The 16,539-nt window shown below is 37.5% G+C and overlaps 2 protein-coding genes across 3 annotated transcripts in view; one reads left to right on the top strand and one right to left on the bottom strand.

The window, feature by feature from the left end:
- LOC109223763 (DNAJ protein JJJ1 homolog) overlaps window positions 1–2,858 on the top strand; it is a 14,152-nt gene extending 11,294 nt beyond the window's left edge. Inside the window, exons 2-5 of one of the 2 annotated variants that reach the window (XM_019388183.1) lie at window positions 705–1,359; window positions 1,495–2,120; window positions 2,324–2,382; window positions 2,484–2,858. In XM_019388183.1, coding sequence (XP_019243728.1) covers window positions 705–1,359; window positions 1,495–2,120; window positions 2,324–2,382; window positions 2,484–2,541 — 1,398 coding nt within the window. In that variant the 3' untranslated portion in view covers window positions 2,542–2,858. Of the gene's footprint in view, window positions 1–704; window positions 2,121–2,323; window positions 2,383–2,483 lie in introns of both variants that reach the window. The other variant, XM_019388182.1, reaches the window with a different exon arrangement.
- On the bottom strand, window positions 3,551–11,401 carry LOC109223762 (histone deacetylase 5). The gene is made up of 14 exons (XM_019388181.1): window positions 11,149–11,401; window positions 10,868–11,069; window positions 10,230–10,376; window positions 10,010–10,122; window positions 9,429–9,640; window positions 8,316–8,380; window positions 7,948–8,118; window positions 7,661–7,747; window positions 6,590–6,704; window positions 6,373–6,494; window positions 5,617–5,810; window positions 5,338–5,467; window positions 4,055–4,119; window positions 3,551–3,956 (listed from the first exon to the last, which is right to left on the bottom strand). Exons 1-14 carry the CDS (start codon window positions 11,292–11,294, stop codon window positions 3,791–3,793), a joined length of 1,935 nt encoding a protein of 644 aa, XP_019243726.1. The 5' UTR covers window positions 11,295–11,401; the 3' UTR covers window positions 3,551–3,790.

Genomic DNA, 16,539 nt, shown 5'->3' with positions numbered 1-16,539 from the left:
TAAAATATGACCCACGTGAGTATTTTGGTTTAATATAAATATATTTTGTTAAATTAATATTTGGATAAAATTAAGGGAAGTTAATTATGGTCATAACTCCCCACTAACCCACTTTGATGGAAAGTGGGGGAAGTTAATTATGGTTATAACTCCCCACTAACCCACTTTGATGGAAAGTGAGAATTAACTGATGGTCCCTCTCTCTGTCTATTAAAAGGAAGAATAGCGTACTCCATCTATTCTATTCTGAAAAGAACATAGAAAAGGAAAAGAGAGAGAAATACTGATTTTCTCAAGAACAACAACTCTGAAGAAGACTTCTGCTCAATTTTATTAAGAAAACACATCATGGATTCAGGTAAGTTTTCTTAATTGAAGTTATTGTATCTCTATTTTAGGTGAAAATCATATAGTTCCACGGTTTTGAATAATTGAAAGGATTTATATAGATTGTTTATTAATCACAATCTAGAATTGAGAAAATACTAACACCCGGTTGAATAGTTGAATAGTCAGAGATGCGGGCAAGCTGGCCTAGACACGACCATCATAAAAAATATTCAAACTTTCTTGTCCCATTAATAATCCAAAGAAGTAGCTTGAGACGAAATTTGATTCCCTTATTAATATTTTTAAGGGCATTCTGTTGTAAAATGCAGTGTGTATTACTGTATTAGTAACCATCGAGTTCTTTTGTGATGCAGGTGACAGCATTCTATAACTATTGGTTAGGGTTTGTTACTGTGATGGACTTTTGTTGGGTAGATCAGTATGACGTGATGGCGGGTCCCAATAGAAAGTCAAGGAGGGTGATGGAGGAGGAGAACAAGAAGCTGAGGAAAAAGGCACGAAGGGAATACAACGAGACTGTTAGAGGATTGGCGGAGTTTGTTAAAAAGAGAGATAAGAGGGTGATTGACATGCAGATGAAGCGGAATGAGGAAATGGAGAGGAAGAGGGAAAAGGAACGGGAGAGAAAGAAGGAGTTAGAGAGAGAGAAGGCTGAGAAAGCAAAGAAATATGTGGAACCTGATTGGGCGAAGGCGGAGGAGTTGGAAAATGAAGAAATTGAGGAGGATTGGGATGAGGATGGGAAAAAGAAGGCAGATGAGAATGAATTGTACTGTGTGGTGTGTTCGAAGAAGTTCAAGAGCGAGAAACAGTGGAAAAATCACGAGCAGTCCAAGAAGCATAAGGAGAAGGTGGCAGCTTTGAGAGAAGCTTTTGATGATGAAGATGATGAATACGAAGGGTTAGTGGAGGATGGGGTAAGTGAGGAGCAAAAAGTAGCTGATGGTGATATAACAGCTGATTTATCTGCGGATGATGGGGTGGATGAGTTAGCAGAGCAATTTGAAGGTAGTACGCGAATTCAAGAAGATGAATGTGAGGATGATGAGGTTCAAAGCAGCAACGAAGATGAGACCACATCAAAAGGATTAGATGATGGGTTTAATTATCGAAGTGGCAGTGATTCAAAGGAGCAATTTGAAGGTAGTACGCGAATTCAAGAAGATGAATGTGAGGATGATGAGGTTCAAAGCAGCAACGAAGATGAGACCACATCAAAAGGATTAGATGATGGGTTTAATTATCGAAGTGGCAGTGATTCAAAGGGAGTAGTTGATGAACCTGGATTAGATGATGATGAAGCAAGTCTACTTGAAGCTATGGTATCTGGCCGCAAAAGTAGGAAGAATGCAGGTCCAGGTGGCAGTCGTCAAGCTTCAGCAAAGAATGTTCAGGCTGAAAGCAGTAACAATGAAATGGACTTCATGGAATATAATAATCTTAGAAGTACTAGGAGAAATAAGGGTGGCCGGAGACAAAGAAACAGGAGACCACAGGAAGAAGAAGACGATGAAGGTGGAGGAGGAGATGTTACATCTTGTGCGACTAAAGTTGGTATTGACACTGAGTTAGATAGTGCATACAATGATAACTCAGCTTTCCAGGGCCTGTCATCAGACTCTCCACCAGAAACTGCTAATGATCGCAAAGAAAGTGACCTTTCGCGAAATAGTGAAAAAGTTTCAAGCCAAGGTATGGACAAGAAAACTACCGTTAGGAAGGAGAAGAATACCAAATCAAAAGATGCAACCAAAGGAAGGAAACAGAAGGTACTCAATAATTCTGGCTTGTTTGACGTCAATCTCCTTTTCTCTCTCCCCCTCCCCCCACCCACTCCCCTCTTTGGCTATCTTGAGAATTTACAACTTCTCTTCTACAGTTACCTACTCTTCTCTTCTACAGTTACCTACTCTTCCTGAATGTGACCAAGCTTTGAAGTTATGTGTTGTAACACAGTTTCATATGAATTCAGGGAACATCAAAATTTTCTGGCAACTCGTGCGAGACATGTGGGGAGGAATTTGATACAAGGTTTGTGATGCTGCAGTCTCAGTCATGAATCTTTCTGTTGATCAATAAGGTTATATTTCCACTTGTTTCCCAAATCTAATTATCTGCTTCTCCCGCCATAGGAATCAATTACATAAGCATCTAGGAGCGACGGGGCATGCCAAACTAAAGTCTCGGTGATATTAGAGAATCTCATTGTCTACAATTCAAGCTGATTGCTGGGAGTTTGGAGGCTCATTATTTGTTCGCTATTCTTATTCTTTGTGGGTTACAGATTATTGTCTACGATTTAAATCATTTATACCATAGTCAATTCGAAATGAGCTAAAAAATCAAAGTTCTTTGATAATAGATGAATACACGATGGTCGATGCAGATGGAAGACGGTTTCTTAATCTGTGTATCTAAAAACAATGAAGCCACTCAAGTTTTGCTGTAATACCGAAGCTAACACTTTGGTTGAATATATTTTTTTCCACGTTGATGAAAGAATGACACAAGTGACGAGGGATAACTAACTATAACTTCACACAGTAACATGACAAGCTTCTGGTATTGTTAAAAGCGGGAAAAAAATAAACGTCGTCACCGCGTCATCACAGACACAAACTAGATTTACTACCCAATCTAAACTTTAGTAATTCAACTGAATGACAGAAGCAAAACTTAGTAATTCAACTCAATGCTCAAAATGCTTGATTTGTACGCGATCATCTTCTAACGCATAAAATTGATAATTTAATGCGATCATCTTTAATAGTTGATTTAACTGCTGGCACTGTAGAACTTTTTGAGAAGGGCTGTAGCTCAATCTCCATTGCTTAAACGATGGCCAACGATCATCTTTTAACGCATAAAAATGATAATTTAACGCGATCATCTTTTATAGTTGATTTAACTGCTGGCATTGTAGAACTTTTTGAGAAGGGCTGTAGCTCAATCTCCATTGCTTAAACGATGGCCAATTTCAACCTTTAATGACTCGAGAGAATGAAAAGATATTAGTGCAACTATTCCATAATGGAATACGAAGCACGGCCATATTTACACCTGCATTTGCAAGGTTTATAAACCACAAAATATCGTCATCTGCTTCTGACTAGCAACATCAATGGGCGTGACCAAATAATCATTCATAAGTTTATACTTTACAACACTAAGCCAAAACACTGTAACGAGAGCAAGAAAGTAGAGGGCCGTAGAGAACCCGTAGAGAACAATTCACATAGGCAAAAATCTATGTCAATCCTATAATTTATGTACAGGCAAACATCTATGTCAGATGTTACAAGTTATATACACCTGGACCGAAAAAAATGATAGCAGTCGCTTCATCAAAAATTAATGGTACAATAACAGTTCTGGAGCATATGTTGCGAGGCAGTCACATAATTTTCTAGCAGCTAAAGAAACAAGAAGGAAACCGTAGTCACAATGCTCTGCCAGCTGCTTCTTGTATGTAAGTGGTGGCTTCCTCTTCTGAGAGCTGCTTTCCTTCTACCAACCCTCTAATCAGAGTATTGGCATATTCTTTAGATGGTTTGCGCATAAGTACTTTACCTGATTTGAAGTTATCAATATCTGAGAGTTGGCATCTGATAGAGAAGCAGAAAGGTGCCGGATGAGATTCAATTTCACAAGAATATACATTTAAAAAAAAAATAGCATACGAAATAAAAGGCAGCATGCTTACGTCATTGTCAAAATAGGAAGACCATTCTCCTTCCCAAGGTAAAGAACATTATGGTACCAGCCATTCTACATGAGAGTCAACCAACATCATACCATGAGAAAAATCATCTAGCTCAGAGTTATGTCAAGCAAAGACTAGATGTCTGGGGCTGTGGGGCATGGAGTAGGAACTAAGACTGCTCGAAGAGCATCTTAACTAATTTCTCAAACTGAAAAATGGTCTCCAGGATAGGAATTTGTCAAGATAAGTTGACAACATAGGCTAGAGTTGAAAAGTTGACAATATTGCCATATTCTTTAGCAGCTGACAACATAGGCTAAAGTTGGAAAGACTACATTTTGATGAAAAATCAGCTTCAATATAATTAGGTAAGAGATAAATGAGTGCCCAAAAGATTAGTTAATACTTCTCACTGACTCACAGATTACCCATGTAGTAGTTTGCTCGGGAATTCTAGTGAAAAGCTATGATCTCAAAAGCTATAAAGACGAAGAAACAGAATTGTATGCCAAAGCAAAATATAAGCTAATCCAAGGAGGCCATATTTGATTGCGATTTGGATAGAAGAAAAACTATTCTGTCCTGCTACTAAGCTTTGATATGTTTGATGCACGAACGGATAATCATCGTGTAGCCCCAAGATTTTACATTCTTTTTGACGCAATTCATCTTTTACTATCAATCAATCAACCACCTCTCAATCCTAAATCAGCTGGGTTGGCAAAATGAATCCTTTTAATGCTCTATTGGTTCATTTCATTTCAATAGTAAATAATTTGATGCACAAATTCAGGGTTCGCTAAATCTCACCCTTATCCCTACATGGTTAACTCATTAGTTCAGGTGTAATGGATACCCAGGAGAGCACATCCTCACGAATTCATTACTAGGAGGATTCATCAATACTCTTAACTATTTTAGCTATCCTTCACAGTCAACATAAAATTTTCCATCCATGGGAGTAGTAATTGCTCTATCCCAATACCTTATTGCATTAGCAAACCATCCTAGAAATGACTACTAGCGAACTACTTAGCCAAAAATATACAGTCATTTATGCTACCATGTTTTTAAGCCGATCTGAATCTTACAGTTTTTGAACCATTAGATGCTAACTATTTGAGCCATTAATATGGTGGTGTAGGAATGATAGACAATCTAATGCTTGAAAATTTTAAAGGCCCAAGCTAGCACAAAAGATTGAACTTACTGTAGGTATTCCATTACACAGATTGCATCTAAAGAATAACACATGAGAATAATGCAGAGAGCTAAAAACACACCTTGACAGCCTCTGCTGAAACACATTTGCTGTTTTCAATAGATTGTAAGTCAGTCAAGTCAAACAAAGGGGAGTTCATGTCAAAGTTCGAAACATTCTCTTGAAGTAAAACATCATTAAATTGCTCAAGCCTGTAAAAAGAATAAAGAAATATTAAGTTATAATTCTAAATCACCAAGAGCCGACGAAAGGTCTTTTTATTAAAAAATGCCAACAAAATGGCGAACTCCTAATTATCATAGAAGGAGAAATCATGCAGATAAAGGAAAGAATCACATACGTTATCCTATATAGGCACATATAAGCTTTTTCGTCACTGTTGCTTTCAGGATGAAGAAAAGCAACCCCACCCGGACCCCATGTAGCTGTACGCTCGCGAGCAAAGAACAGACGATGAGGAAAAGTTTTCCATATGATCTCCTTTGGCTTGCTTTTATCCAACGAACCAATACATGGCTTTTGCATGCCTTCCACCTGGAAGTCATTTTGTTGTTATGAAATGCAAAAAAGAATGTTATGTCGAGCTGAAAACTCAATACTATTTAGACTTTGCCGAGCATCAATCCCAGCTAACATTAAACTGATTTCTTATCGTAAGATGCCTGACTAATTGAGAACCATTACGGTTTTGTGAAATAATTACGACCGACTATGCAAACCATTTCAAGTTGGTAATAGACGTGGCAAACTTTCTACATCATTAATCCTAGTAAGAAATGTTTTTGCATCATCAGTTCTAAATGCACTAGGTAGCTGTTTTTTTTTTGTTTTGTAGAAACATATTTGATAATTTATTCAGAAATTTCTCGAACATTAGAAGAACTTTTGCATTTTTGCTTGCTACTGTAGAAACAAGTATTCGGATTTTGCATGAGCTAAGTTCAAAGATCATTTTGAAATTTGGGGAAGGAAGATGAGGTGGAAGTTCAGAAGAAACCAAAAATAAGCTGTTTATTTTGTTTCACGACTCACTACTCCATGATACAGAAGGTTTATAAAGAAGATAAGCAGTTCAGAGAATGCATGATAGCTATACCTGTCCTCCTCCAATATAGCAAAGGAACCTTGATTGATACATATTTGACCCAAATGTGGCATACCATATATCAATCTTCGAAAGCTCTGCTCTCCAAGAGTGAGAAATTGTGCATGCTTGACCTGTGTAAACTCAAAGATCGTGAAAAGCCATCTTCAGAAATAAAAGAGCAACTTCTCGCAAGGTAAACATAATAATATACTTGTTACGACTGTACCATCATTAACTTTCAGGTCTGAAAATGGTTGTATGATATTCTCAATATCCTTCTCGAGTTCTTGTGAAACCGTATGAGTGGTATCGTACTCATCTTCAGAATCAGAGCTAATGACCTGAAACAAAGTAAGAAAATCTACTGATGAGAAGAATCTGAAATGATATGAAAGGTACAAGGAGCAACAAGCATAAGTTTTCCGGAGGATTTCATGGTGAACATTGTATTTTTTTGTGTGGATGAAAATCTCATTTATTTCGGGAAGCATAATAAAGCTTGATAATCCATCCAATACGTCAATAACCAACTGTTACTCGCACACAAGGCATCCATTCGTTAGTATGCGTGACCTCATACCTTAAAAGTCTGCACAATTCCTTGCCAGCACTAACTCTAGTAACTGAACTACTTATCAGTTAGTTACACCAAACAATGAACTTAGGAATCATGGCACCAAAATGATCCCCTGGACTTGCCATCCACAGACATGGCAACCAAAAGTAGAACTTAGCATAGGGGGTCTTTTACTACTGATTGCCAAAAGACATTATTGTTATCACAACAAAGGAGTTCAATAATTCCAACTGATATCAGCAATTCAAGTTCCATTAACGGTGGGCTCAGCTCAAGGAACTCCTATCATGATTCCGTTCTAATAGATAGTTTTCATCTCACTCTGTCGGTAATAGTACGTTTATGGGACCAGGTGCCTCCTATGAACCTCGAGGCTACGGTATGTGGAGGTTTAAGCAAAGTCTACATCCCACGGCAGACAATTCCTAACGTGCTAAAATATTCTAAACACAACAGCAGATTACTCAATGCATCACAATCTTTTCTCCATCTCTTCTATCTCTTGTTTTTCATTTTAACAATATTTTTGATTTTTTTAAAGTTTTCTTATTTTTGTAATGATAACAAATACAGCTAAAAAGCACATACTTCATGCTTCAACATATGCCTGCTGTTATTGGTGTCTTCCACCTTTTAAACACAGGCTCCAACAACTTGTGTGGGAGAAATTGTTCACAAGAAGGTTATTGATTATACTAAAATAAGGAAAACAAATCTGACCTGAATGTAAGGAGTTCTCATACTAGTTGTTTTCTCCGGTAATCTCTCTGCAAGTGGTTGCCAAAATGCACTCAACTTGTCACGTACCTGAACACATTTATGGCGTACAAGGAAAAACTGAGTACACAAGCCTTAAACCATAAGGCCAAAATGTTACTCCTAATGTGCAGGCAATTTGGCTAACTGACACAAAAATCAGTCCGCAAGATGCTTTATGGCTATGGAATAGATAAAAAGAAAAAAGAAGGGAGGAGCAGCGGAATGGGCTAGGGCAGAAACATCCTTACAGCCTGTATCACTCGCCATGTGGATTCAAATGGATATGCCTCAGAAGATCCAGCAATCGGTTTTTGCTGTAGTAAAACTTCAATACAAGCTTGGACAGAATTTGCTATAGACTCCAGATTATATCCACCTTCAAGTGCCATTACAATCTTTCCTCCGGCAAACTCCAACAACTAAAATATGCAAATTAAAAAGGTAAGTGTAATTTCTAAATATGTACTTTATAGAAACAAATCACAAGAAAAGGAAAAAACAAGCATATATTCACATGCCATTGGATAAATGCAGGAGGAAAGACATAAATAGAAGAAAGTAAGAATATCACTAGCAAGAAATCAAAGACTACTCGTGAAAGTTACTTAGAGCTCACCTTGTGCAACATCACAGAATATCCATATGGACTAACACGACATCCACCAAGAGGATCACCAACAGCTATTCACATCAAAACATTAAAACTGTTAAGACTATGAATGCCAATCTGAATAGAAGTTCAACAAATACATGAGAGCAAAGATTAAAAAGTAATTTAAATTGTTTGTCAGGGAATTTTACTATGTCTCGTGTCACCAAAGCTATTTACATTTCAGCCACGGTAACCAATGAAAAAAGGTCATGATATGAAATCTATTGAAGATTCAAAAACTAACACGCGTATACGAAACCAATCTCCAAAATTTATGCAAAACGAAATGGGATATCTTAACAGATGTACAAGACATGTATCTGCATCAAAATCGCTGGAATAATCATTTAATACAAATGAAAAGGGTTAAATATTGAAATAAAAACGGAAAAGGGTTTGTCTGGAAATACAAATAGCAGTAACCACACCACTTTTTCCCAGTATGCACATGTTCCCAAGATCCTAGTTTTGTTCAATACTTGATAGTATTTGGAAGGCATATTGTATGCAAAACACCAATCATTCCAGTTACATGGATAAGGCATCATGAACCAGACACATTCAGGCATTATCCTATCTTTATCCCAAAGCTAAACATAAGAATAATCTGTCTTTCAGTAAACCAATATTAAATAACAAAGTCAAGAAGATCTTGAGCTATCAAATTTAGTATGGACAGTTTTCACGGATGCTAGTGATTATACTTGCAGCACTAACAAATTCAAAAAATGAATTATCACTAAAAAGTGGAGTTGATTAATCTCATGGGGCAAGGAAAATGATGTTTATGCTATATTAAGGTAAGTCCAAGTCATGTTGAAAATAAAACATGAAACTACAAAATTACGTAAAAGGAAAATAAAATTTTAAAAATGAAAAAGAAAATTGAAGAAAGCACTGTATCATGCATGCAAGCATAATAAAGAATCAACAAATTGCTAACCGATAAATACCGTAAAATGCTGTAAAAGCCTTAAGAAATGAAAATCAAAACTGAGAGAAAAAAGATGAGAAAAGAGAAATACTACAGAAAATGATGAGAAGACCCACGGAGAATAAAACCAAGCTCTAGCTAACCTGCATCAAATCCTGCAGAGATCAGGATGATGTCAGGACCAAATTCTTTGGCAACAGGAATCAAGACATGATCCCACACAGCAAGATAGTCTGCATCACCACAGCGGCCATTCTCCCAAGGAACATTTATATTATATCCTGCTCCTGGCCCTTCACCAGTCATGACATGTGACCCGTCTTCACCACCAGGATAAAAACTTCCAAAATCATGCCTAATAAAAAGAGGGACTAATGAAGACCATCAATGGTACACAATATACACCTTAAGAGACTAAATCCAGCATTTTTTTATAATCATCTTTATTTACACCCCTGAGCCAGGGGTCTACCGAAAACAACCTCTCTGCCTTTTTACAGGTAGGGGTAAGGTCTGCGTACACACTACCCTCTCAGACCCACTTGTGGGAATACACTGGGTTTGTACTATAAAGACTATACAAGGATTCGAAATGAGAGAATACAGAAGGGTGAAGTTTGAGTCAAAATTCTTTTCTCGAAGGTCTAGATTTTTTCTATCTAGAGTGCCACATTTGAATGGATAAACAAATATGAGTAGCAATTACGAGGATTCACATGCGTACCTATGCACAGAAAAAAAGAGTACTCGAGGGTCATCCCAGAACATCTTTTGAGTGCCATTTCCATGATGGACATCCCAATCAACAATCAAAATTTTCTTAATCCCCAAATCAGGCTGCAAGGAAATTAAACGTACTACATGTAAAACCTTTGAGTTGATTCGCAATACTGTTCAAAGATTTGAATCCACCTTAAGTTTGATGAACTGAAACAAACTCTTACTCTTTCGTCCAAGAGATAACGTGTTGCTATAGCGACATTGTTGTACAAACAAAATCCCATTGCTTCATTTTCTTCAGCATGATGTCCAGGAGGCCTAACAACGGCAAAGGCAGAGTCTAGTTCTCCTTCAGCAACTTTCTCAGCAACCTATGTTATTCATACACACATGATTAAAGCCCTAAAATAGTGTGATAGGTGCAGCAAAAGAATCAAGAATATTAGAGGACCCAGCAATTGATCAGCACAGTAAAACAAGTATATTGTACCACAAAAAATTCCATATTACATTGTCCGAATAGCATCTAACAGCAGGTGCTTGATCAGTGGCCTTCGTTCAAAAAATTACACTGTGGAATAACGGAAAAGTAATTTTTTGTGCATGCATTTTAATTTTTGAATCCCCTTGAAATAAATAAATATATATAAAAGAAGAGCTTTCTCGCAAAAGTGGTTCAATAATACTAAATGTGGCAGTTTCACATTCTTCTGAATCACCTTATAACAATTTCTGGCTCCACCACTATTCATTATTTGGAAAAGTTTGTAAGTTTCACACCAAACCAAATAGTGCTCAATAAAAAAAAGGGCAAATAACAATTTCTGACGTATTATGAAAAACAAAAAAGAAGTAACTTTACCTGTATGACAGAACCAGCAGAAAGATAAGCAGCTTCTGAAGAGCCTTCGTTGAAATATATGGAATTAAACTTGGCAGCAATCTTATTTCTTTTTAAACCAATTTTCTTTGAACTTATATTCCTAATCAAGTCAATATGAGCTTTTGTATGAACCAAAGCTATATCTTTATCTTCTGCTTCCTTCCCATTCATAACAATACATCTGAACCCCCCAAAAAAACACGATTATTAGTGAATATACCCATTAAACAGAACAAAAAGGAAAATGAACATACTATTACCTCTGAGTAATTCCAGAAGATTCTAGCTTTTTCCAAATGGAACGTATACGATTCGGGTTCTCAGGATGATACTCATCGTCTGGATCAAAATGCTTACACATTTGATCATCGTATATCAGCCCAACTCGTCTAGAGTTGGATGCCATTGAAGAATACTGATGATGACGTGGCACCACAACTCTTGAGCGATGACTTCGACGTCCAGTTTGATTGAAAGTAGAATTTGGTAGTAATGGCAGAGCAGACGAAAAGAGTTTGGTGTTTTTAAATAATGGGCTTTCCTTCAGGATAAAAAGCAGTTGTGGCGTAAAGCCCAGTCTTGAGGCCCATTTATCAAAGATCGTTTGAAAGTTGAAAGGCAATGGAGGGAAACTTTGAATTAGATGATAAGCTTATTTATAGGAGCAAAAAAACTTGTTCCCGAGAAGAAGGATGCTAACTTTAGGGAAAGAATTTAAGATTATGAATATTAAATTTTTTATTCAGATAAGAAATAACCATAAACATAACGTTCTAAATTAGATTAGAATATAATCTAGATCACTTAATACACTTTTGATGGTAGTTGGTAAATATGAGAATGTTTAAGATCTCACTTGATCCTAATTTGACAAATTGATTAGTTAATTGGAATCTTATAGAGGGAAGAGAGGAAAGGAATAGCACAATAAAAAGGTAAATCCTTTTCTAAAAAAGGAAAAGGAAAAGAAAAAATAAATGTGTGGGCTCCATTTGGAATGCAATAAAATAATATATAAAAAGAAAAGGGTAAAAACTTACTCGCATCGGGTGTTTACACCTAATGTAGTTAAGTTAATCATAGAACACAATATAAGGTCTATTAGGAGTCTTATTTAAATAAATAAAAAATAGAATTAAGTCATACTAACATAAATTAAAAACAATCAGGGTTGCCGTCAGTTCTTAGTTCTTAGCATCTGTTTGGATCATTATTCCCCATCGTTCTATAATGTATTGTATTGTATTGTATCGTATTGTACCGTCTCGCTTTATGAATACAATGTTTGGATAGATTGTATTGTCTGTTATTGTTAAATAATATTTGTTATTTGGTTTGACTGTATCGTACTGTACTGTAACTGATGCTGCACCCCCTTTTTCCCCTTTTTGACGGGGAAGTCCGGGTTTCGATATTCATGGGGGTAACAACTCGTTTCCTTTTGGGAATTGGGTATTTGAAGAGTCGCCACCTAACCGATTATGGTGCGTTAGGGCACCTAGAGCAATTAACTCTTAGACCAGTTTGCATTACCAGATATTAGGGTAAGGGCTCGAAATAACCTTGAGGGGAAGGTGTTAGGCACCCCTCTCGGTCCACAACTGTGGGTCCCGGTCGAACTTATACTTACGAATTAGTCCATTGACAAATAAATAGTTGAATAAAATAGTTGCAAGTAGAGCATGTTGGACGTTGTATAACTCAAATAATAAGACAAGAATTTGAACAAGTTGTATACATGTAACACAAATGTTGGCCCAGGAACAGGTGAAGTTTTGAAGAATGACAAATGAACTCAGTCATAGACCAGGTCCATCATGTGAAACATAGTCATGCTTAACCTATACATGTGAGATGCACGTGAAGGAGATAAGTCCTACTGATCAAGCAGCAATATCTCCTGATCTGATCGAAAAGGTTGCATATTGGATAAGGGGAGAAAGTCTCCTTATATGAAGAGAACACAATCCGGATAAAGATAGTGTTGGAGTTTGAGATCTTCAAGGACTCAACTACGATAGAAGATCAGCAATTGAGTCCCAATCAAACTCTGATTACTAACCCATTAAAAGACAGTGATTGTTCTCTTTCACATGGGATTGCACAAACGCAGAAGTTGAACTAAATTGAGAGCAAAAGAGCAAGGCGATTTTGCAAGCAATTTATGTGAGATTGAGTGTGCACTCCTGAAGCTACTTGAACGAGATAGAAGAACCAATTCCATTGTGTCTTTCCTTATTTCTAGTTCAATTGTAGTAGGTGATTTAAACTTGTACCTTTTAGCTTTCATAGAAGCAATTGTATTAGGTACTTAGAGTGTTCAAATTATATGCTAACTTGAAGTTGTCGCAACAGTTGAGGCTGTGTGCTACAACGAGACTAGAGTTAAATCTTAGGTTTACAAAGAGTTTTGTAAATGCTGTTTTTGGCTCAGTGATTTTAGTGGAAGTTTGAGAAAATCCTACGGAGTAGTAGGTCGTGGTTTTTTTCACCTTTTGAGCCAGGTGTTTTCCATGTAAAAATCTTTGTGTTCTTTATTTTATGTACTTATTATTCCGCAAACAGTAGTAGTTAGTACACCTAGAAGAACCAGGTTCTTCTAGAGCGAAAATTGGGTACCACACAAATCACCCCCCTCTCTTGTGTGGTATTGACGTTAAGAACATCAATTGGTATCAGAGCGGGGTTATCCTTGAAGAGGTTAACACCTTAGGAAAAGATCAAGATGAGTGCACCACCTGGGAACTGGGAAGGGCAATCCACTGCTAGGCCTCCACTCTTCAATGGTAAGTACTATTCCTGGTGGAAGAACAGGATGAAAGATCATATCATAGGAGAGGACTATGAACTCTGGGACATAGTCACTGATGGTCCTTTGGCAACTACAAAGAAGAATGAGGAAGGAGTGGATGTGCTAAAGACAAGAGCTGACTGCACTGCTGAAGATTTGAAGAAATGGGAGAAGAATGCCAAGGCCAAGAAATGGGTTGTGTGTGGACTAGGTCCAGATGAGTACAGTAGAATTCAAAGTTGTACCACTGCTAAGGAAATCTGGGACACTTTGCAAGTGGCTCATGAAGGAACACCTCAAGTGAAGAGGTCTAGAGGAACACTGCTGTATTCTCAATATGAGAACTTCACCATGAAGGAAGGAGAAACCATCCAAGAGATGTATACAAGGTTCACCACATTGACGAATGAACTTAAGTATCTTGGAAGGATTATCCTTGAAGAAGACAAAGTTGAGAAGATTTTAACAAGGGTTCTGCCAGTCTCTTGGGAAAGCAAAATCACTAGTATTCAGGAATCAAAGAATATTGCTACCCTTAAGCTGGATGAACTAATTGGAAACCTTACTGCTTATGAACTGAGAAGGCAAACCATGAAAATGGATGCACCCAAGAAGGAAAGAAGTCTGGCTCTTAGAATTGCTGAAGGTTCAGATCTGGAGGATGAGGAAATGGCTATGATCACAAGAGATTTCAAAAAATACATGATAAGAGGAAAGGGCTCTTCAAGAGGTACAACCTTCAACAAACCAAGGGCTCCTGAGAAACAGACCAATGAGGGTTGCTACAAATGTGATAAGACTGATCACATGATCAAGAATTGTCCTCAATGGGAAGTCGAGTGGAAGAAGGAAAGGACTGAACGAAGGAACAGGAAGAAGGAACATGTTCAACCAAAAAGGAACAAAGGATTAACAAAGGCTATGGTTGCTGCCTGGGGAGAAACATCATATGAGGACTCGGAAGATGAAGCTGGAAATGAACAAGCACTTATGGCCATCAGAGAATCAGATGATGAACAAGAGGTAAGTATTCTTCATCTCAAAGACAAGATTAAATTCCTGTCTAAAGAAAGGTTGTCTGAGCTACTGCTAGACTTCATTGATGAGTCTGAGATAATTAACAATGAGAAGGAACAACTGTCTAGGGAATGTGTGATCCTAAAAGCCAAGTGCAAAAATCTAGAGTCTAGGGCTAATGAGAGTGAAAGTAAAAATGTTGAGTTAAAGAACCAGGTTCTTGAACTTGACTCTAGTGTTCTAGAACTTAGATATGAGAACTTAAAACTGAAATCAGGAACATGAAAGAAGAAAGATGATCACACACATCTCACCCTAGAAGAAAACTTAGGAAAAAGGAAGGATGAGCAGATAAGAGTATTAAAAGAAGATCTAGGGAAAGTAAAACATGAACTAGATAGAACTTGCAAATGGAACAAGGCTTCTGATGCACTCTCCTGGCTACAAGAACATCACAGTAGCAACAAAAGAGGACTTGGCTATGGGACTCAAGCACCTAAGTGGGATCCTAAAAGCAAGTACCTCACTCTTCCTGAGAACAAAATCTGCACACACTGTGGCAAGACTGGCAATTACAAAATTGAATGTAATGCAAAAGAAAAGGCCAGTCAAAAGAACAAAGCTTTTGTTCAAGAAAAAAATAGGCTGCCTGGATGGGCTAGAAGGAATCTGATTTATCCCTTTGCCTATAGAAAGGGACCCAAACTAGTTTGGGTTCCTAAGACTAACCCCTGATTTCTTTTTGCAGGTCCAAGTGAAGGGAAGCAGCCAAGTATGGTACATGGATAGTGGTTGCTCAAAACATATGACTGGAAGCAAGAACCAATTCCTTTCACTTGAGGACTTAAAGGGAGGTAATGTCTCATTTGAAAATGGGAAGAAAGGTGAGATTATTGGGGTTGGAAAGGTAGGTAAGACAGACTCTCACTCCATTGAGAATGTCTACTTGATAGATGGCTTGAAATACAGCCTGATCAGTGTGTCACAACTGTGTGACAGAGGTAACCTTGTAGCATTCACCTCTACTAAATGCTTTGTGATTAACCTTACCACTGACAAGATTGTTTTGCAGGGAAAAAGAGTTAACAATATTTACATTGTAGACTTGTCTACTCTCTCAGAAAATGAACTAACCTGCCTAAGTGTGCTGGATAATGATCCCCTTCTGTGGCACAAAAGGCTTGGTCAAGCCAGTTTGAATCAGCTAAACAAACTAGTCTCTAAGGACTTGGTGATAGGGTTACCTAACATCAAGTTCAAGGAAGACAAAGTTTGTGAGGCCTGTGCAAGGGGGAAGCAGGTAAGATCATCCTTCAAAAGCAAGAAAATGGTAAGCACAACCAAGTCATTGGAACTGGTCCATATGGATCTCTGTGGTCCAATGAGAACCATGAGCAGAGGTGGAAAGAAATATGTAATGGTACTTGTAGATGATTATTCTAGATTTACCTGGGTACTATTTCTAACATCTAAACATGAAGCATTTGACATGTTTACTGCCTTTGTTAGAAAAACTTAGAAACAATTAGGAAATCAACTTGCATCCATTAGGTCTGATCATGGAACTGAATTTGAAATGCTAAGTTTGCTGAATTCTGTGATGAAAATGGTATAGATCATAACTTTTCTGCCCCTAGGACTCCTCAACAAAATGGAGTAGTTGAAAGAAAGAACAGGACTCTTGAAGACATGGCTAGGACTATGCTTCTTTCTAGTAAGCTGCCCCATAGCTTCTGGGCAGAGGCTGTAAACACTGCATGCTATATTATCAATAGATGCATGACTAGACCTCTTGTAGAGAAGACTCCCTATGAGTTACTTAAAGGGAGAAAACCAAATATAT

This window comes from Nicotiana attenuata, chromosome 3, assembly GCF_001879085.1.
Source record: "Nicotiana attenuata strain UT chromosome 3, NIATTr2, whole genome shotgun sequence".
NCBI lineage: Eukaryota > Viridiplantae > Streptophyta > Magnoliopsida > Solanales > Solanaceae > Nicotiana > Nicotiana attenuata.
The sequence above is the reverse complement of the archived record's forward strand: the minus strand, read 5'-3'. Positions and strand labels throughout refer to the sequence as shown.

Excerpts from the sequence above, each read along its gene's own strand:
- LOC109223762 (XM_019388181.1), bottom strand. The coding sequence starts at position 11,294 with ATGGCATCCAACTCTAGACGAGTTGGGCTGATATACGATGATCAAATG. Across the intron at positions 9,641-10,009 it reads CTCTTTTTTTCTGTGCATAG|GCATGATTTTGGAAGTTTTT; the intron begins GTACGCATGTGA and ends TCTTTTTATTAG. Across the intron at positions 8,381-9,428 it reads CTCTGCAGGATTTGATGCAG|CTGTTGGTGATCCTCTTGGT; the intron begins GTTAGCTAGAGC and ends TGATGTGAATAG.